The sequence below is a fragment of the Acanthaster planci genome, linkage group LG07 (genome assembly GCF_054643075.1).
Source record: "Acanthaster planci isolate LZ-2023a linkage group LG07, COTS_SCS, whole genome shotgun sequence".
NCBI lineage: Eukaryota > Metazoa > Echinodermata > Asteroidea > Valvatida > Acanthasteridae > Acanthaster > Acanthaster planci.
Window position 1 is genome coordinate 15,688,065 of NC_141783.1, and position 23,369 is coordinate 15,711,433.

The window sequence follows — 23,369 nt, forward strand, 5'->3', positions numbered from 1 at the left end:
ACGCCAAATTGCACGTACATCGAAAGTTACTGGCAAAGCATGCCATTTTGCCAATGATTTTTTCATGAAGCTTCTATGAGTCAATAGTGCAAGAGTATCCATCACACTTGCCCATGACGCCACCAAGTAGAAGCTGCCACATACAATTTTAAGGAGGCTACACCAGTTTGCCAGGATGACAACTTTGCACCGGTTGCCAAGGTGACGACTTTTGAAAGCAGTCCTCAGGCACGGCCATTCTTGGCAAAAGCGATGAATAAAATAGTGGTGGTAGCTTGAAACCTTTTAAATCCAAACATTCAGACAGTTGTAGGAATACGGTGAAGAGAACTCCGCAGGTTTAGGCAGGCATGCATGCACATGTACATGGACACTTCCAGAAATTAGGGATCCAAAAGTGTGACATTTTTGTGTCCCTGTTACATCTGACCTTTGTTATTTGACATGGAAATTTGTATCACCGGAATTGATTTCAAACTGTTACTATTTGTTTCGCAGGCAATTTGCATTAATTCATCACTCTTGAAAATTAGAAAGTGTGTTCTGAACTAACAAAATTATATGTCAGGTGTGAAGGGGAAACGAAAAAAAAAAAATGGGCCCCTAATTTCTGGAATTACCCACATAACATCTTTACATTCAATCCAGAGTCACGAGAATGCTCCACTAATTTTCATGCACTGCAATGTAAATCTGATCATGGCTTGAAAGTTTGAGAGCCATTTCTATTCGTACTTGTTCTATGGTACATGTACATGAAAACTGTAAAAACTTTAACGTCACACAAAAATGAGCAGTAATATGCACTTTCAAGGATAGAATTTGTTCAACTGTTGCAAATTCTTACCTTAAAGACAATTATGCATCATTTCTTTCAAAAACACACCTTAGGACTTTGAATTAGTTTCTACCCTGCTTTTGGCTCACACAATGGTTTTCAGAGCCTCCTGTTAAGAAGCAAATCAGCACACACTCATCCATATGTGTATGTATCCAAACCAGTAACTTTACGGTACATGCATATTTTGATTTAACTCCAACAATCTTCAAACCATAAAATTTTGGAGTGATTTCACACACGCCGGGGAGTCAACTTCCACTGTGCAGGAAAATGCACAATGTGGTATCATGTACAACAAGCATATTTAAACACAAAGTCTACAAATCGCCAACTACCAGGACTTACATGTATGTATGTACGGTATGTTTCTCTACTCAGGGACAATTCTCGTGACAGACTTTGCTCGTCTTGGAGGGACGAGTCCTGTTTACAATCCCATACAGGGGGTACCAGTACGAGTAAATATCACCATGTCATGATGACTGTAAACACATCAGGACACTCTTTAAAATTCATGCTTAAAGTGCTTCCATGCACTTTTAGTACCGGTGGTTGAAAATGTGAAATCTTTACTTCAACATTTGTGGGAATTTTTGTTCCCATTACCCTCCTAGTACTCTCCCAACTCAACCCGGAGCCAATTATTCCCCTCGATATTGCGTTTGTCTGCAATCAGTTTTTGTTTGTATCTACCCGTCTGCCTGGCTACCAATATCTGGATTAATCGATAACTGGGGCCTGGCTGATGCTACTGGTATGGGTTTCGTCATGGAAACGGCAGCCTCCTTGGCAACCAAAAGACATTGCTGGAAGCAGATGGCGGACAAAAGCAATGCTGCGCCATGTGCAGTGTTGACTCAGCGCTCAAAGTACAAGCACTATGAATTACACCAGGGCAACATTTTCCACGGCAGCATGTGTAACTTGGTCAACTATGTTGATAAATGGGCCACCTCAACGCGCTAAGGATAAAGACTACTGTATCTACAAATTCACAACTAAACCTGGGAAGTGTACTTTTGGGGACTTTTTTCTTTTTGAATTTTAATCATTATAAATATGATGCTTTCCTTCAATGAGGCGGTATGTCTACGGATTATGCATAATTACTCATGCATTATCCTCTTTGATGGCTCATCCTCTTTTACAGTTTCATTTAATTTGTCACCATCTGGTGAGTGTGGCTATAAACAGGCCAACTATTGTAATTGCTGTCCACTTTTATTGCAAAAAATGCTCAGTCAAAAATGGCGGGAATAGCCCTAAGGTGTGGAATTTTCAAAGTTTTCGATGTCCCAAGCCGGTAATATTTACATTTTTTTGTAAAGGTTAGCATGTGTACTTGTGTAAAATATTCTTTTGTCTTGAAGTCTCAAATTTGGGTCCTGCCTTTCAATATATCAAAACCCACAGAGGCAGTAAACTTTCAACATTATCCTGAAGACACTGGTACATGCAGCAACCAATGTTGACTCATGATGTCAACTCCTAAACAATAATGAAAATTTTAAAAGGATTAATAATCAGGCTCATGTGAAAAATAGAGGCGACAGCTTTCCTGCTTGTACTGTAGCGCTGGATAAGTAGGTGTGGTTTATCAAGCGTGATAAAGAAATGAAACAATTCTCTGCAGCTGACAGGACGATAACTACTAAGCTTAGCAGGCAAATGATGAAGTGTTTTGCAGGGCGTAGTTAGTGAAAGGGTCCATTTGTTGAATAAACAGAGTTGAATAAACAGGGGTTTCGTCAGTAATGGAAATAGCTTCGTGAAGAACATGAAGGTAATTGGGATTTTATGTCACAAAACACTGTCAGCGAACAAAGACAAAAGTTGAAAAACAAGAGTTAAATTTCCACACGCCGGTAATTTGTAGCTTGAGTATTTCATCCAATGCCACGTGTTCACATTGGTGTTTTTTCTCGTGCCAAGTGTGATACTGCCTTGATGCTGACTGCTCAAGGTGAAAGAGTGACCTTAGGAACTTTAGAACTAAAATTTGCCTCAAGACGGGCTTCGGCTTTAAGTCTCCAATGTAGCAAAATAGTGAAAGTTTACAAACTTTGGCTATAATCCAGAGTAATTGGTGAGAGAGAAAAAAATGAATTCGGCACACTGCATGACAAGCAAGTAAATGAGCATAAGTTAGCTTAAACATTTGCTCCAACCGGTACCAGGGGTATTGCCAACTGGCACCTTCAAAGAAGGTTTGTGTAAGGTCACAATACTGGCCAACTTTCATGATGCAAAAAATGAACTTTAATTTATCAGATGATGTAACCATTTTCAAGCTATGTTTGCTTGAGATTATAGTTTTACATGTATTTGAGAGATAAATAAAGATAAATAATTCAGTGTAAATGCGAGTCTATAATTTTTATTCACGTTGAAGAGCAAATTTTAGTTCAAAATGGCGCCCAAAAATGGGACATTGCTTGAACAAAATTTAATGAACTCAACTACTTTACTTATAGCTCACGTATTTTATCACAATGGTCATATTTTTTGAGTTAAGCAATGAAGTAATATTTTGGCCCTTTAAAAAAAAAAAAATAAATAAATCCACGCTCCAAAATGGCAGCTGAACCTGCGTTAACGTTCGTTTCACATCGTGTCCACCACACCATACCATGAAGAAAAGGGCCAGAATCATCATTTACAAGCCTCACCCTTACCTGTAAAAGCCATTTTTATTCGAAATGAGCTTAATAAACATCGTGTAAAATGTGTGCTAGACCATAATTACCCTCGAGGATGAGAAAACATCAGCATATCGATCGCGATAATTTTCGTGTCCATTTTGTAACTAACGTAAAATGTCCACATGTTTTAACTGGTGATCAACGCAGTCTGACTAGTGGTCGTACACGTGCAATGGTACCCTGCATGGATGACCTAAAGGTCAAGTGTTTTAGGCTCGATTACGTCTTTTCCGAGATAAAGCTATTTTAAGCACCGTGTCCACCGCGCGCCGCTTTCACGTCTCTTTGTAACGAACGGAGAAAGTTGCTGCGCGCGACAGCTTTCCCTCCAACAATCAGGAAAAGAGCAGCCAATATCCGGAAAAAGAGCAGCCAAAAGGTTTGTATCAACTTAAATAGATTTTATTTTCTGTATTTTTTTGTGAAAAGAGGTCAGATGGCGTTGTAAAAGGGAAGATTTTAATGGATAGTCAGTGGGTGATTTTTGGGCTTTGTAGCGGACCGCTTGGATGGTTTCGTGTGAATCGTGTCATGTTTAACGAACGGAAGAAAAAAATAGTAAACATCTGAAGTCCCGCTTGAAATCGCAAAACGACAAATAATTTACACTTTTTAAGCTAAAGTCCATCACAAAAATGAACAAACTTAAAGAATAGCCTTGCCAAGTTCAAGAAATCATCAGTGTTTCACGTTCGTTACACACCGGCACTTTCGACTTCGCCCCATTCGTATTAAAATTCGCCCCATTTGTCATCCAATAGTGTGGGGGCGAGTTCGCAGTGAATTAAAAGTAAATGGAGCGAAGTTGATGTAACACGTAGGCAAGTGATGTTTACACAGATAGGGGAACTTGCCTTTGTGGAACCCCTGGGGTCTTGTTAGAGTTTTTTTTATGTTTCCACAAATCAAGCCACTGCCGGTTATGTTAAAAAATTGTTCTATTTAAATTTTATTTTTCTTCTATCTTATTTCAGAAGCCAGAAAGGAGAAAAAGATTCAATGGTTGGATCAGATTATATGTCTGTAGATTCACATGTCCTTGTGAAAGAAGCTTTAGTAGTAATTAAATCAAAGATTATTCGATTTCAACCATTCCTGTTGCCATTTCTGTAATTTCAGGACCCCACAAGAGCCTGCCGATCGCCAGCTCACTCCAGGGGATATAGTTGTAGTCGCATTTGAGGATGCATGGTATCCAGGTGCCATCAAGCGCATCATTAGTGATGAACTGGCAGTTATATACTGCATGGATCGTCCAAATAAAAATAAGCAAAGTTTTGATTGGGAAAAAGATCTGACCGTTAACAGGAAATTCATTCTGTGTGTTGTTAATCCAAGTTCACTTAGGGAGCCCGGCGGATAGACTGATGCGTGAAAGCCTTTCAAAGGCTGAGCCAAGCTTCAGCCAAGCCTAGGCCAATGGACCTTCATAATCCCCAGCTGATAACAATAGACTGAGCTCCTATGAATAGACCTCAATAACGCTCTCTTCCCCAGCTCAGACTTGACTGGACGATCAGCCCTCTTTTGTGTTCTTCCCAGCTGAGTGCATTCCCGCATAACAAAAGAAGCCCGAGCAATCCTCAATTCTGTTCCCGATTCAGGAATTCCCACAAAAACATTTAATCAGTATTAGTCCATGACAAGTCCATGTTTCAAGAGTCGTAATTTTATTTCACGTGTATCTTCATGCATTAAAAAATATCCTGTATATAAGTCATGCAACAGCCGTCGATACAGCAAATAATCCAAATCGAAGTGTCCGCCATTTCAGTTTACCCACTGGCGAGAATATTTGGAAATTCGTCACAAATGTTAGGGCTTTGTTTGTTTGTTTGTGACTCCAGTTCATACCTTTCTCATATTAGGAAGTGGATAGTTTTCTATCATATTGACAGTGTAGTGAGATCCAAAGGTCTGATTTCGTTCTGTTTTGCCGCTGTAGTCTCGTCCGTTCTGCACGGCTGTTCGCCATTAATCAAGGCGTCCATGAGCAAAAACTTCAGTGACATCTTTGAAGAATTTCGGTCCTTTATGAAGTTACGTGATTTCTAATTTAGGTCTATGTGACTTAATAAAGTTTGATGTTACCGGCATTGCAAAAATATGTCCTTGCATAGTGCATTCTTCTAATATATTTATGATGCATTCTTCAAAAATTCAAAAGTTTGTACTCAAGTGAAAGAAATAATTCCTTATTGATTTTTTTCATGTTACCAATATGCCACTGTTTTAAAGAATACTGAATTATGGTTGAATTGGAAGATTAAAGACCTTGGAGTACGTCTGTCGTTGGGGTATGATTGAAAATTACCGACTAATGTATTGCTGTTCAGTTTACCGCACAACTTGGCTGATAATTCATATAATTTGTAGATTGTTTATGTTATGATTAAAATGTTGATCTATTAGAAGGGAGAGAATCCTTCGACTCTGAATAACTGTCTCACTCTCCATTCCAGTATGTCGCTAGTTCCCTTTACATAGGACTCTATAATAGGCCTACTTCAATACAGGCAGCCTTTATTAGGCCCCAAAACAGTTGTGCTATGCGTCTCAAAAGTAGGGTCGGTAGGCCTAGGTCGGATTTTTTTTGTTTTGTTTAGGGAACAATCTGTGTGCTGATTGAATGGCATCAACGGGGAGACATCTTCCAAAATTATCTCAAAAAATGATTAACACCTGTCTTAATCCATGTAAACATTTCTACATTCCGCAATTCACAAGAAAATCACACACGATTCACACAGTGCATGCTACTCAGGCGACCGCGACGGAAAACTGGCCAACAATGTCCGCGTGTATCGCGTGGTAAGCGTGCGTGATGCATCTGGACCAGCGGGCGATAAACCTTGTGCCACGAGCAGAACAACCTCAAATTAAACTCATGAACGCAGAAAATACATACATAAATAAGAGACCAAGCTCTGTGAATTGCAGAAAACCTCTTCCAACATCGGTATCTTTTCGACCCGCAGCCTTTGGGGTTGCATCTGTGACGTGTACGGCCGATGTAGAGTGGACTTGCACAGTAACATGTACATGACGTGCTTGGTGCAGACTGGATCTGGTTCCTACATTTCCATCACACATTCTTTGCATGGGCGCGGCGGGAACCAGAGCACCTTTTTGCGCATTGAGCTTGTTTTCACGATCACCACTGCGACAGCGAAACATGAATCGGAACCCGTGAAAATAACGCCTTTTTCAAAAATTGCAAATGCAAGGAGGAAGACATATAAAAACAAGCATTTTAAATATCAAAAAAGATTTTTGAAAGAAGTTTGTGAAGACAGAAAAGACATCAGATTACAACTGGCCCATGCAATAGATCAGCTGGTCCGCCGACTTTTCCACAGGTCTATTCTCGGGCCAGCGGACCACCAATTTCGACCCCTGAAAAGTGGACTGTACTGGTCCAGTCAGGCCCCCAGAAGGCCCAGCTTTATTAATTGGCATCCCTTTCTTCACGCCCGTGAATGATTCTGTCGGCTCCTCAAAGGAATTCCATATGTTGACTCCAGTTTAGTTTAACAATACTCCCCTGACAAAGAACCAAAATAATGAGCTACGCTTGGCTGAGCCGAGTCGAGGCCAGGAGGGTCAGAAGCCCTGCGTTAATGATTGCCATGCTACCTTTTGTTAGAGGATTTGGGCTCACAAAAGGAACTTCTGCTCTCTGCAAGGCCTAGGCTTGGCTCAGCCTTTGAAAGGCTTTCACGCATCAGTCTGTCCGCCGGGCTCCCTTATTCCAGATCCATCTTAGCGTTACTTTCACTTGGACAGCAAAGAAGTAGGTAAAATTAATGCACTATACAGTGTCTATGCTAATAAGTATTTTTAAACGTTTATTGCCAAATGTAGTTTTGTCTAAGTATGTCATCAGAGGTTTGTCTAAGGTCTGTAGTCAAAAGTTCATCAGTTTTTCAGCAAAAATGAGTCACCCAGGTGGCACGAACTGAATAAATTCAATGAAACTCATTTAATGAGATGTGCCATGTTCTTCAGATGGGATCGTCAGTGTATAGCCTCCACAATGAAATACAGTTTTTAAGAAACAAGATTAGAGTGAAAAATAAAATAGTCATTGACTCAATTTACTTGTTCCTCAGAATTGTTTAATGTCGCAAATGGTGCACATTTAAATATACATACATGTACTTAAGTTCACAATGTCAAAGATTTCAACTTCTGTGAAGCTCATGTGCAACCTTCTTGCATGCATATAGGGCATCTAAAAATAGGCTGAAGTGGCTTATCAGATATGTAGATCACAGAGATACTCCCAAGAAATGAAAAAGCATGTGCATGTATTAACACCTGCACATAGTAACATAGGCAATTTTCTGAAGGTGAGGCAACTACCTTGAGGGCTCCAGTAAAGCAAGTCATAATAAACTTGTCACATGAAATGTTAGCTTTGATTCGAAATTTTTGGTGTCCGTGTCATTTTTGTAACTAACGTTAAACTACAGGACAAAGATCTTTGAAATTGAGGGTATCTGTTCTTTGGTTGTCAATGATAATGTCCTCTTTGAAGTACTTGCAAGCTTCGCAACCAGCTGTTTTCCTCAAGTCATCAAACTGCAAATCATTTAAAAGTGTTGTGTGTGAAAAAGTACACTTGTTAACGTTAGTTACGGTGTCCACCTTATTAAGATATCGTAAAATTAGTAACAATTAACATTTTTTTTAAAGATGACTTTCAGAAAGGAGGAAAAGCTTAACCACAACAATACAACTCCACATTGTTTTTCTTTGACTTTTATTATTGCATGATTGACTGCAAAGTGGACACCGTAACCAACGTTAACTTATGAGGCCCCCCTCTACAGAAAGCACTGCACGGAAGAAAATTTCTTGGGCCAATTATCTTCCCATTGCTATTTTCTGATAGAGGGTGGTCCATTGTCATAATTTAAAAGTAAATTAAACACCTTTCACTAGATTGAATTTTTACCTATGTGTCCCATTTTTGTTAGCCAGTATTGTGTCCTTACACGTTTACAGAATAATTTTGGAGAGGTTCCTTGTACTGTCTTATCTGGTTACCCACTACAGAGTGAATGATATACTGTTTACCTGATAATTCAGAGCACACCATAATCAGTTTTAATCTCTTCCCGAGCCACAGAAATTTTGTTACAGACTTTGAGTCTTCCAACATTGCTTGGTAACAACCTTATCTAGGGCTCCCTACTTGCAAAGAAAACTGCATATTTGTATTCATGAAAAGAGTGTATCACATGCTGGTTCACGCATAAATTGTGTTAGACAAACATGAAACTTCATTCAGTAAGTGTACAAGGAGATGCAGAGTACATGTACATGTAAATCCTATAATTTACTGCATGTTATCAGAATGTATACAGAATTTTCATAAGGCCAAAAGAAAGGGTCCTGTTTCTTTCTTGTCAGCATGCGCGTTGCTGTAGGCCTAATAAATAAAGAAAAATTGTATTTGGTATAATAGGATTTCCAAAAGCTGCCAAAATTGCTTGATGGACTGGAATTCTGCTACTGTGTAACTTCACTGTGGGTACTGTTGAGTTAATATGTACAGTAAAGGAATCCCTCTAGGCCAGGCCCGTAGGCTGGGGGGGTTTCGGGAGGTTCGAATGAACACCTCCCGCTCGCTTCGAAGTTCCGCCCGTTGATTTTTTTTTCTCTCAATAAATATACAATTTTAATATACCGTAATTTTCGGAAGAAATGGATAAATTTTTTTCAATTTGAAAAAAAGGACAAAAGCTATAATTTGAAGATAAAAAATGAGAACGTGAATACTTTTGGGTTTGAAATCCAAATGTTATTATTTACAGGGCACCTACTTTTAGTCCAAACCAAAGCAGCATGATATGACCTCAGCCTAACCGTACCTACATGTACCTGTACATGGATGACATCCATCCACAAGAGCTACATGGCTCAGGATTAATGTCATGGCTGTGGTTGTCAGTTGTTTGTCCTCATTTAACTTTGATCTCAGCCATGTTAAACTTGAGAGGCTAGTCTTTTTTATCAACGAATGAAAAACAGATTAGGCCTTCTGAGTTTCATTTTTAAAAATCCTTTGAATAGATTTCCTTGTCTCTTATTTCAAATTGAAGATCAAAAATACTGACCTGCTTTTTGAAGTTTTACATGTATTTCCAATTTTTTTTTTCAAAGGAAAGAGTTCCATGAACATCATTAGACACCATATGCACAAACCCTATGAGACTGACCCAAAAATCCTAAACTTGTGTTTTCTAAGTAAATGCGGTCATACTTTCCCTGCTAAATTTCACTTTTTGGGGATGTGTTTTTACTTTCCATCAAAACATTGATAACCACCAACAAGAAAAATTTAGTAATGTTTATATATTGAAATCTTAATTAATTGGAAACACACTCACATTGTCATCGATGGCCTGGGCAATAACTGTGCTACCTGCTTCAATCTCAGCTGTTGTCATTGGACGAATCCTGACCGCAACCTGCCGGTACATGTGAATTAAAAAAGCTTGCTGTTTAGTAACGTCAATGCCATCTTTCCATATTCAATGGCTTCAGATTTGACCACAAGCATATATGGCACATGTATTATTAGTATTTTTGTAAAACAACTCAACAAATTAATGGCTTACACTTGTGACTTTTGTAAGTTTTTATTGCTGAAAATGACAAAGCATTAATGTACATCATTGTAAATGCATTTTCATTGACAATTTGAAAACCTATCATCAATAGTTTGGTATTTTTTACACTAAAAATTAAATAATATATTTCAGTCCGTTAAAAATTAAAGCGTTTCTCACTTTCTGGTATGCCACAGTTTGATTATTAAACGTATGTTATTCTCTGATATGTTGGGGCATTCTTCAATCTGTTCAACTTATTTGCAATAGCAGACTACGACTAAGTATGCACAGTGTGAATAAGGACAATTTTACAAGAGATCAAACCTCTGTACTCACCGTAAGTTGACTGTTTTTCCAGTCACTGTTCCTTTTATCTCGCGTACTGTCCATATTCTCTACTTTCCAATTTTGAAGACGCCGAGAATAAGTTAGCCAGAGGCCGAAATTATTTTTTTCCACTTAGTGTTAAAATGTTCGAATGACTGTTTCACCAATCGGAACAACTACCACGCTGACGCAAAGGTCACCGTGATTGGCCATGCCGTTCGTCCCGGGCTGACAGACGAGCGACCCGGGAGACGCGCAGTCTGTTGCCCGGTGGTGAATTGGTGAGCGCAACTACGGCATCTTGACTTTGAACTGATACAAACCGGAGATAAAAACAGTTCGGAAAAAGCAACGGAAAGGTCCAAACTTCAACAGAAATACAGGAACGAATGTTGATTACAATGCACAGCAGAGAGTGAAATTTTTATGTGGTTTGCTCGGCGTAAAAATGCAGTGTCGATTTGCTTGGAGCTCACACCGCGTTTTGTTTGTGCACGTTGTAGGCGGCAGCAACAGTAAACGTAGAGACACCGTGTACATTTTGCGTACCACGTATACATTGTACGCGTACATGTACATACCAACATTCAACAGGCGAATTGTCTACGCAAGAACTATCGATCGCAAGAAAATAGGTGGCGCCCTACAAAGTCTAAAGAATCAATGAGGTTTTTGTTTGCTCGGAAAATCTCACCACAGAGAACACCGCCAAGGATGCTCGTCTTTGTTTAACTTGCATCTGCTTAATTTAAGACCCTCCCGTGTTCCAACATGCTGTATGAAAAAGTAATATTCTGGATGTTCCTATACCATATGTGTTAGGCCGGTGTAAAAAAGCGATACCGGTACTATCTATGATGGGGGGGGGGCGTGGATGATAAAACTATGGGGGAGTGACACAAACCTTCCTCCATGATAAGCACATATCTTCTGCGAGACCTCACTTCCACTGCACAAATAAAACCACACATGGGAAGTCCTACTCAAAACTTCATTTCCTTTTTTTATTTCTAAAAGCAGTGGTTCTGATTAGAATATAAAAAATACTGACCATTATTGCAAAAATGACACACACAGTTGGCTCAACTTTACAGCCCCACATTTGCAGAGGAAAATATATTGATATAAAAAACCTCACTTCAGCTAAATTATCTTGTTCATAATTATTACACCGTTGCTATATAACTGTCATTTAAATGTACAATTCATACAATGTGAAGCACATGCATTAAGTATGACTGATCACACTCCAAAGATTTCTGTACTTGGACGTTTTCTTACCCACTTTGAACCATTAAAAAAAAAGTTTACAGCACAAAATTGTCGATAAAAATACATACTGCATAATGCTGAATAGGTAGACAATTAACAAACTGTGATGACAGATGTAAGAAACATTCTCTTTCTTACACCCAAGGGATGAATGGCGCTAGAAATGATCAAAGGAAAGGCTTACCATGCAACATGAGGGTGTGAAAAAAGGTATCTGTTGACAATCCATATTATGTAACCACTCTTACGATGGATTTCCTTTATGCACTCTGAGTAAAAAAGTATGAGTGCCAGAGATTAGCAGATGAGTGGTGATGCTGCATCACAATCCTCTCGCTGACAAAAATGCAAACATTATAGGTGTAAAAAGCTTCCAAAATGATGAAATAAATGTGACATGTAATATTTGCTGTACGGTATAATAAACAATTTACAAACTCGATACACTTCATAATTCAAAACCTATGACACGATATTGCTATGTTTTGATCAGGCAGGTAACTCGGACTTTGGCAAAGAACGAGGAAATTCCAATCTTTCCAAGATTTTGTACAGTGTTTTTCAATTTTCAATGGCATAGGTGCAAAGTGAAAAACGAGGAAATCGGCTGATCTGAGGAAAAGCTGCATGTCTGGTTAATAATAAGCCTCTGTACTGATGATGTCATGTTTTGATTAATTTGTGCGCATTCTTATGGAAGCCAGGATGGGACAATGTTATGAAACTCCAGAATTATCATTATCATTATGTTTTCATGCCAACAGTGTACATGTACACGACAGACGAGATGGACATTGGAGAGATAAAAGTAATCATCACTGTGGTTAAAGACCTGTTTTCCCACATCTAGTTGTGAAAATTAATGATTTAAAAATTAACAAAACTTAACATTTGAAAGAGTGTACGTGTAAACAGTATGTGGTGTCATCAGCACCCAGCTAATTAAAAAAAAAACCACAGATCAAAAGTAGCAATAAGAACAGGGGAAAGGGAGTTTTGGAAAAAACAGACAAAGATTCAATATGTTCAGGAAGTTAAGTTACATTTCAGAAGTTTGTCTAAATTGGGGCACATGACTATCTATAATTTTTCTCTGCACAATTGTTCATGGCACTGGCTGCTTCAACATGCAAAGGCAGGTTCAAATACAATTTCACTAGTCACTTTCTTTTTCCACTTCTTTCCAGGTCAAGGGTGGGTCTACGGGTGGTGAGGGCCATATCCCCCCTCCAAAAAAAACCCCAAACAAAAAATACTAGACCCAAAAAGAATTCAACAAAAATAATGACAGACAGGCAAATTCTACAGGTCTATTTAATTCCCCTTCTTTTTTTAAAGCTTGTAAAATGACCCAAATGAAGTCCCATCCCTCGGAGAGGCTATACATTTTTGGGGCCCCTAAAAGACAAGTGCTCTCCCCCCCCCCCCAAAAAAAATTTGGGATCCACCCCTGCTCCAGGCACTTGAAACACTACACTTTGAAGAAGTAGCATTGCTCAAAGGATGAGATGCCATTGGTGTAGACGGGAGAGTAGTTGTAGATGAGGTATTTATCCAATGTCTCACCACTGAATGAATGGTAGTTCTTGCGAGCTGCAATGGAATGGTAAAAGATTAGCTCGGGTCAGGCAAAAAAATACACAGTGTCCTTGGTTTGCTCCATGCTGGAACATGGAATGTTTCCATGGTGGAACAAGCAGCGCTTCAGGCAGGGACCACGGAATGGGCTGTTATTGGGTTAGTTCTCATGGGCTTTCAATAGAGGTGCACAAATACATGTAGGCAACCATTTTCACACAGGAACCCAAAAAAAGAGATTCCACTATGATTGTAGTTGCCAGAGTTGAAATTTTCTCTTTTCTCAAACGTACGGAAGACCAACTTAAGAATATAAGCTTTGAAGAATAACCAATAATAAATACCGAAAATGGGTCACTTGGGAGACATTCCCATAAGAATGTGCACAAACTTTACTGTCCCATAATTAAATATTCCCTCATCTGATCTGAACCAAACTTTGTATGTTTTCAATTTAGACCCTAATCTATCATCTCTCAAAATTTGGACAGTAAAATTTGATCTCCTTCTGGTAGTTGGAGCATTATGTCTCCCTAATGACCGATGTCACCCTAAGGTTGAAAAATTTACCACAAAAATGTCTCCCAAGTGACACATTTGTAAGAATAACAAAAATAATAATAATGAATATTTATAATGTGCTGGTATCCACCTTGAGAGACGTTCATGGCGCAGTACAATAAAAAAAAATAAAAGTAATTGAGATCTAATAACTGTTAACGAAGAAGTGGGATTTCAAGGCAACTTTGAACTCTGAGATTGAGGGGATAGAACGGATATAAAACGGTAGTTCATTCCAAAGACGGGGACCTGCATGAGAGAAAGATCAATCACCTCATGAATTGTGAGTATGAGGAACAGAAGGCTAAAAGGAATCAGAAGACCTTAAATGCCTAGGTGGGTTGTACATAGTTAATAAGTTGACACTATATTGTGTATCAGTAACATACCAAATGCAAACAAGTCTAACTTCTCATCAAATTTGTCTGAGAAAACGTCAAGCTCTTGCATGGTTTTACTTGGAGTGCAGCAAAATTAAGAAGCCCAAAACCCCAACACCCCAACGAAAATATGTAATGCCCTTTCTATCAGTAGTCACTTAGAAAATGATCTGAAATATTAGGGAGCGCAAACTTGTTTTGCTGAATCGTCACCAACAGTTTAATAACCCACTATCTTCAACCTTCATCAGAACAATGGCAATCAAGTTCACTCTCACCTTCTGACACGAAGAAATCTGCAAAGTACTGAGTGACCACCACAGCATCTGATGAGTGGTTGATATTCTTGGACTTCCACTCAAAGAGGTTCTTCTCCGGATGAAACTGGACGCCATAGAATGGATAATATATCGCTACAAGCCAAAAGCGGGATAATTGAGTTGGAAAAAAAGAAGATAGAGAAACACCAGCCTAGTGGTCTTTACTAAGTGCACTTGCTTAGGAAGAATTGTGAGGTAAAGTCTTCACGGCCTTCACAATAACCTTTCTACATGCAAATAAACTGCTCCAACAAGCTTTCTATTTCAAGCTCACTGCCACCTTGTAGACGGCGCCTCATCAAAGAGATCACAACTTTGGTCATGCTCACCTTCCATAGTGGAAATAAAAGTTTTCCCTTTGCTGTCGACATTGGTTGACAACACTCGGTAGAATTCTTTCAGAGCTGATGTCATGGAGAAATTCTGTAAGTATTACAAGCAACAGCAAATCAGTGTATCTGCAGAGAAGTCCTCTCGACGAGATTTTAAAAACAAATTCAAACATTTCTTGCCAAATCAGACACTGCATGCACAGGTCAAATGACACACAGCGCCAGGTTTTGATGTAATTGAGGTTAACTTTGCACCTCAAGAGAGTTCTGCAATCACATACCGTTGGCGTGAGTCCGTAATGATGGTTGTTATATGTCACTTTTTCATTGGACAGGATGTTCTGCACAGACTGGTCCACTCCACGAAAAAGCCGACTGTCGTGGAAATCTTGGATTAAAAGAAAAACAATTCATAGAAATATGAAAAAAAAAATTAAACAAAATGGTGGATACAGACTTTTTTTCTCAAACAACAAGCGTTGTCAATACTAAGTGTGAAAACTATCAATGTAGTTGTGACAGATAAACAAAAACCTCTGTCTACCTTTTGTTAACTGGAGGGGGTAGGATGTGTCAATAGCATCTGTTGATGTCAACACATTTTTGTTTGCCGTCAGCTGGGTTAAGAGTTCCATACCCAGGCAAGTTGCCCAGATTGGAAAATAATCCCCGTGCTTTTTGTAACTCTAAATGGGTGGAAGGAAAAGAGCTTCAGTGAGAACCAAGAAATAAATACCATACATAAATACAAATTCTTGAAGTAAGTAAAACTTGTCAATGTTTCATCGCTTATGTGCTTGTTTGTTCCCTTGACAGATGCGCAACACACTCTACTATGAAAAACAGGGTAGGCACAAAGGAGGTTTCCCCGAGGAACATCAGAAGTCCACTGCAAGATGACTACCCTACAAAGCCTCTAGATTTGGAAAATGAAGATAAAGACTTGTTTTCAGTCACTCAGGAATTCAAACTCATATTTCACACAACCCTGGACCATGGTTATTGAATCAAATATCTTCACTAGTAGAAATATACTATCTTTTGTTGTGACTTCCATGTGAAATTTGTAAAACTGTCGCTTGAACTCTTGGATTTCAGCTGAGTTTTTTTTTCCCCGGCTTCTAAAACAACTTTGATGGAATAGAAAGTCTGTTTGAAAAATTGGGTGTGCATCTGTATCAATACCCCTCAAACCAGTTTTGAATGATTGGCTTCAGCGAAATGGCTAGAGCCACTAAATTCACTTAGCCAAATCTAAATAGCTGGATTCCTTTAATTAAAGCCCCAAAGATTCCAACAGCCTCAAGTCTAACAGAGGAGGCTGAGAAGACCAAAATTTCTTCAAGAGTACCCAATGGCCAGAGCACAGGGAACAAACCCCCATCAACCAGTCATTCATTGTGTCTACCTGTACGGCTAGCTCGTAGAATGCCTTGCCAGCTTTGCCATATCCTGAGTGGATTGGGTCGTTTAGCCCTCCCCCAGGAAACAGAACTCTGTAGATTGATCAAGAAAATCAAGGTGTCATTGAAAAACTCTTGTCTGCAGTTGTTGCTGTTGCAGTCACAAGCAAGGAGCAGGTGTTTATGGAAACTCAATTAAAACAATGATGAGTGCGGAAAAAGTCTGAAATGACATTGCCAATATGGTTTAAGTGCTTCCTAACTATAGATCTAAGCATCATTCTGGGGCTGGTTCTCTTTTGGGAGCTGCCCTCGCACAAGACCTTTCAAGACCAGTCATGAAATCCAAGTATAACTCCAGGGCAGAGCACTATGAGAGTAATCCAAGAAAGTAGACGATAATTAGCCATCAAAACTTCAGTTATTACATCTTAGACAACCGGTGCTACGCATGCTACCATTGTCAACTTTTAGTTACAAACACGAGACTAATGCAAGTTTAACCCAAGTTATAGAGGGTGCTGTTTACCCAATGTTGATGATTTTGAAAGGACTCTAATAAATCACACAGACAGTGTTGTTTCATGATTAAGAGTAATCCCTTTCGCCTCCAGACAATGGTTTATTTTCTCTGTCTCCCCCTTTGAATAAAAATTCTCTTGACATTAAACTTGCTAACTCAGTACTAAGCTTAAGCGAAGGCCCATAAAATTGCAGGCAAGCCGGAATCATTACAATATACATCTATACAATTGTGAAAGGCCTTAAGACACCATCCTCTACCAGCTTGGAGCAAGTCTATAATGGCAACCACTGGTGGACTAGTGCTTCATTCATGATGACTACGGCCATGTGGCATAAATACAGGAATAAATATGCACTTGGCCAGTCTTAAATGTGCATCTAAGACCAGCTCAAGAGAATGGATGCAACTGTGGCTTGGGCTAATTTGTTCTCCTCAGCTGGTCTTAAATGTTAGTTTAAGAACGACCAAGCACATATTTTTTCCCATTCATGAATACAGTTTCAGTCACAAAGTCAAAAGAAGTCAACATACAGTGTAAGTTAAATTTCTAAGGGTTCTGTTCAAGAATTTTGCTTTCATTTTCCTGAACACCCTTGTCCATTTTATGGTATATTCCTTGTGCAAGTAGTCCAGAAGAATCTCCTTATATGGGCTTGGCATGTGTGTGGCGACTTCTGCATGCAAATGGCACACACTGATCTGACCCTTTGACTCTTAACCAATAGGGATGGATTAAACTGTCTTGTATCCATTATGTACATTATTCTCAGTACCCATGAGCAGATGCTCAAAGGAACGGTCTTTCAGAATTAAGCACAAAACTTTGATTCTGATCGGCATGCAGGACCACCAACTGAGTGCTTCAAATGTGTTAATCTTCTTTGATATAACTTGTACACAAGCAACACTATCCATTTACCCCATTTGTTGATTACTGATTTGGGGGAGTTAGGTGAGTGCCGTATTACTTTCCTCACCAGTCACCTTTGTGACCTAGGTTCGAATCTTGCCTGCCAGTAGGTACATGAATTGGGTAATTGGGTCTACAGTTGCCTCTTCTATCAAGGTACCCCACTAGAAGAAAGTCACAGACTTTAGCGGGCTATCCCGGCTGAATGCCAATTACATGTATATAACAAATACCAGCCGTACAGTGTACAGTATATAACTTACCCATTAAGAGAAGCAAACATCTCTTCGTAGTAGGAATCGTTTTGATTGATGAGAATGGGGACCACCCTGGCTCCCGCTGACTCCAAGAACTTGACATAGGAGGCAGCAATGTATGCATCCCCATACTTCTTGAACGATCTTCCCGAACTCTGAGAAAGGACACCTGGGAGTTGGGGGTGGGGAGAAAGCTCTAGTTAAAAGCTGCAGCATTTAGCATACCCTCGATATGCTGACCAATAGGCCGATTGTACTAGCTAAGTCACATGACCTATAGTGGGTATTAGATATCAACAAACACGGCGTCCACCCAAAGTAAAGTGTGTCATAAGTAACAGAAGGATAGCATAAAAAATCATCATACACTGAGAGTTAGGTCACATTCCTTGCACTTCGTAATAGTTGTGGATGTCCATGTTTACGTATCCAAGCATGACAGGGCTCATGGTTGTGATGTACATGTACATGTATTACATATCATGCATAAAAAATGAAACCTCAGTGAAACCTGTGCTAGCACAATGGAGTCAACACATTGGGATTAGGCCACGAGAATAGCTGTAGATTTGAATCCACCGCCCGCATGCCCCGATGCCACCACTCCAAAAAACCCTTATTTACAAAAATTCATTATATGTAAGAAAGACACAGAATCACAAAAAGCAGAGAACATTCCAAATCTTCTAGCAGCTTCATAAAACACCATATTCAAGCATTTTATCCAAACTCAGCTCAGTTCAGAAGGCTTTCGTATGTCCAGATGTCAAGCTTCGGATCGGCTTGCACGTTTGTCGTGTACATTTTATTGCAGATTGCAGATCTTTTTTGTTTTGATTATCCCTAATTGACCTGATCCATAAACTGATGAAGGGCCTACATGTACATGTAGCTCATTCCTCAGGAAGGCTTTTGGTTGTACTTTGGCAGCATTAAACTTGAAAAGTGTCTGTACTTGGAGGTTTAAATAAAAGATTGAATAACGGAAACGAACAAATGCCTCATGTGTTTTGGACACTGTTAGGAAGCAAATCTAACAACTTCTGTTCTGATGGCCTTATAAGTAAAAGTTACACTTAAACACGATGTCAATTGATGGAAACAATATGGAGGATTGTTTAAAGTTGAAATTCCACTGAGGCCTATGCGTTATTTAATACAAACTTGTATTTTGGTATGTGAGTGGGGGTAATGATTTACTGGAATTTAAGAGCTCCTTTAATGTTAATGTTGGATTTTCTGTGTTTTTTTCAAGGGCATCACGTAAATAATGGCAAAAAGGAACACTCAGCTAAATTTGTGCCCAATTTAATTCTGGGCCCCACCGTTTATGAATTTCAGAGAAACTTTGGGCCTATTAAATTTATGACACTGAACGTTGAACGAGCAAATAATGAAGGCAATAGTGTCTGTAATTAGCTGAATTGAAGTTTTCAACACAGGTGTGTGCTTGGCATTGTTTGGTAACACTGCATGAGGACATGGAAAGTTCAGGACAACGTTGAAAACGAAGTGCACCACATCAGTGAGACTACAGCAGAGGGGTCCAGTAGTATGCATGATGTGACCAGCATGTGCCAAAGTCATCTTGTTTACAAATGTCACGTCACTGGTCATAGGGAGAGATGAATTGATGAAGTGCCACAATTAAGATGAATTGTGACAAGTGTGAGACACATTGACTTGGATAATGTTCAGACATTTTCCACAGACATTGGTCAACAATAGTTGCAAGTTGGGCCAGCCCAATTGCAGCACTACAGTTGGGACTGTCCCAACTATAGTTGGGACTTATGCTATAGTTGGGGCATAGCAAGACTATGAGACTGAGAAGACTCCACTTAATTTGTCCGGTTAGGTGTTTGGTAGATCCTTCCTCCATGGGTTGTCAGCCTAGTAACATTTTCACCAAGTCTAACTGAAGTATAAACATAAGGGGCGTATAACGATTCCTTTATGTCATGTCTTTAACAGTGTAGTTTCAACGATCCTCACCAATCACTGGACTGTCATTCAGCGCATAGGTAGACACAAAACAGAACGTCAAACTCAGGAAGACGGTGATTTTGAACTTCATGCCTGACAGACTCCTCTGTTGGATCATGGAGGAAGGAAAAGATATTTAGGGCGAAAATGACTCTGCTACTGCTAGAACTAGACCTAGAACGGAGGCACATCACAGCGCATCATATCATCGCCCGAGTCTACGCGTACTGGTTTGCATGCTTTGAGATCATATCGTGACGTCATCCGCCCGGCCGGCCCACCAACCGGACCAGGCTAAAATTGGCACGAAATTCAGGCCGGATTTTTACGGCCGCAAGCAATCGTCGTGTGCATATGTACTATGTAACCAGCTAGAAATTCTACGGAGGCCGATCACGGCATAGCAGAAAGAGCCCACAATCGTCCACAAACAAATTAAAAAAAAAAAAAAACAATGTTTAAATAAATCCTTCGCTAAAACGTATCTTACCTGTGAAACAACGTGAACAACTGGGAACTTTTTTTTCACCAACGGAAACACAGACCGGAATGTGTACGAAAAAACACAAAGGCTGAGTTCGAGCGGCTTGTTCCCATATGTTCACGAACAGCTTGATCTGAGTTGTTCGTGGGTCGGTCACTCGAACGCCGGGAACAAACAACTGGTTATCACACACAAGCAACATGCAACATGACGGCGTCCATTAAAGTTTGGATAACTGGGCTTAATTCTTTTCTGTTTAAACAGGAACATTCATTTCTGTGTTATGGAGAATATTTAACGTTACTTTTGCAAAATTTCCTATTGTCTATGGCTTTGTAAGCCATTACTCTACTTTTTGCCATGTTTGCAACTGTTCAAAAATCAAAATCTCACGAGTTTTTCCGTGTGTTCCTGTAAAACCCTGACCAGGAGGTGGTGTGTCATCCTGTTCCGAGAACAGTGTTCTTGAGTCGTGTTCCTACCGTTCAGGCGCGAGAAAAAAAAACCCGTGTCAAGAACAGGCCGCCCGAACTGGACCTAAGCCTTCGTGCAAAATGGATGAGGGCGCTAGTACAGACAATGATGGCCCCAAAATAAGCCTGAGGCCTTTGCGAACCGAATCGCAATTTGTATACTGTCAATATTTACAAATAGGTCATTTGGGAGACATTTTGTGGTAAGATTTCAGCATTAGGGAGACATTCACTTTTAGGGAGACATTTCAGTGTCTCCCTATTTTCAAACTACCAGAAGGAGGCCGAATTTTATCGTCCATATTTTGAGAGATGGAAGTTTAGGGCCTAAAATGAAAACATACAAAGTTTGGTTCAGATCAGATCAGGGAATATAAATTGAATTATGGGCCAGTAAAGTTGGAAAAATTTGCACGTTCTTATGGGAATGTCTCCCTAATGACCCATTGGCGGTAATCTCAATTTCTCTTCCATTAATTAAGGAAGTTGGTGGCACATGAACTCGGTGGTTTGTAAAGAAGCATAGAATTTAATAGCAGAGATATAAAAGGGTGCCGGAATCTATTTAGAAAATGTGAAACACGAAAACGCAAAAATAAAAACCGCTCTATAATATTGATTTCAGGAGTCAACGCACCCGATTAGGAACAAAAATGGGGTAAATCGGTTTCAGGGCCGAAGGTTGTACCATCCTAGATTTTCCCGTTTTGGTTCCTAACCGGGTTCTTTGACTCCTGAAATCAATTGGGCTGAGACAACCTGTGGGCCGAATCATTCGGGGTGCTAACTAAGTGTGCTTAGGGGTCCCCCTACACATTCCTTTAGAGAAAAGCAAACTTTTTTGAAATCTAGTATGGTACAAAATCGTTTGAAAACGGACACCAGCCAAGAATCCGATTTTCCCGCTTTCAGTGGTTCCTAACCGGGTGCGTTGACTCCTGAAATCAATTGGGCTGAGCGTACATCAGCTCAGGGCTTTGTTCCGAATCTTTTGATCTTTTTCAAAAATTATCATTGAAGAAGTCGTTAGTCGCCGTTTGGAGAATTAAAACCTATGCATATTTGCTAAAATATAGCGATTTTTATTTTCGCGTTTTCTTGTCTCATACTTTCTAAATATAGATGCCAGCACTCTTTTAAATCTTTGCTTTTAAATTCCATGCTTCTTCTTTGCAAACCACAGAGTTCATGTGCCACACAATTCCTTAATAGAAGAGAAATTGACAGTTAAACGTCCGTGAGGGCGTTGGGGCCATCATTGACATTAAATTATTGTCTGTACTAGCGCCCTCTTTCATTTTGCATGAAGGCTTAGTGTTTTGTTCCGGTCTGTGTTTCCTGTTGGTGAAATATAAAAAAACCGATTCGCAATTGTTCACGTTGTTTCATAGCTAAGATACATTCCAACCAACAAGGGATTTATGTAAACATTGTTTTTTTTTCTGTATTCTGTGTGTGGACGTTTATGGGCTCTTGCTACTATGCTGTGATCGGCCTCCGTAGAGTTTCTTGCCGGTTACGTACGTGAACGATTACTTCCAGCCGTAAAAATAGCATCCAATTTCAGCCTGACCGGTCCGGCCCAACCTTGTCCGTCATCCACCCACTGTCGATGGCCACCACATCCTTCCCGAGCTGAAGTGCACCCTCAATCGGCGAAAGAAAGACCATATCTGTTTTCCAGCGGGTTCTTGCACGCGTTCATCTGCGCGTTTGCATCGACGAGACCATACTTTATGCCGGAACAAATTAGTTACGCGTACTCAGCGTGCTCCGGGTCAAACGCGCATATACTTGCGCGCCTCATAGTGTTTAAAAAAACCAACAACAACAACGACAACAACAAAAGCACGTCCTCTTTTCTTCCGCTCGGAGCGGATACGATCTTTGGTCTAGTGTGATGTGACGGAGACACAAGCAGTGTCATGAATAATACAATTCGTAAACATGAATAAAACAACATATGACGTTGCATATGAGTGAATACTGTTTTCGTCGTGCATACTTTTTGTCCGATAATAAAATTATTGTACATGTACGTGAACTGACAATACTTGTAGGCCTACATGTACATGTACTACTGTACCTGACTTGCGCCCGTGTGTACTCCGTATGCGCCCACAATTTTATTTTGTTCAGTCAAATGTACCTGACTTGCGTCCGTACGGTCTCTACTCCAAATGCGCCCACAGTTTCAAAAACCTAAGTATGTGAACGCATGTGGAGTACACACGGGCACAAGTGTGGTACATTTGACAAAAAATATTTAGTAGGAAATTGTGAGCGCATGTGGAGTACAAAGGGGCGCAAGTCAGGTACATGTATATGTACATGTACAACTGTACATGTACAGCTGTACATGTACATGTACATCTGAGAAAAAACATGCCCTAG

At 39.8% G+C, this 23,369-nt stretch overlaps 2 protein-coding genes across 2 annotated transcripts in view; both read right to left on the minus strand.

Moving 5' to 3' along the window:
* Positions 1-11,046, minus strand: part of kif19 (kinesin family member 19) — a 48,349-nt gene extending 37,303 nt beyond the window's left edge. The window contains exons 1-2 of the mRNA XM_022236824.2: positions 10,503-11,046; positions 9,942-10,022 (exon numbers count right to left, since the gene is read on the minus strand). Of these exons, the coding sequence (XP_022092516.2) occupies positions 9,942-10,022; positions 10,503-10,556 (135 nt within the window). The 5' untranslated portion in view covers positions 10,557-11,046. The remainder of the gene's footprint in view (positions 1-9,941; positions 10,023-10,502) is intronic.
* Positions 11,047-11,487: 441 nt separating this feature from the next.
* Positions 11,488-20,382, minus strand: LOC110980374 (gamma-glutamyl hydrolase-like). The gene is made up of 8 exons (XM_022236996.2): positions 20,028-20,382; positions 18,039-18,201; positions 16,345-16,432; positions 15,481-15,622; positions 15,218-15,324; positions 14,934-15,027; positions 14,563-14,697; positions 11,488-13,358 (listed from the first exon to the last, which is right to left on the minus strand). The coding sequence occupies exons 1-8, from the start codon at positions 20,134-20,136 to the stop codon at positions 13,237-13,239; spliced, it is 960 nt and encodes a 319-aa protein (XP_022092688.2). The 5' UTR covers positions 20,137-20,382; the 3' UTR covers positions 11,488-13,236.
* Positions 20,383-23,369: the final 2,987 nt, after the last annotated feature.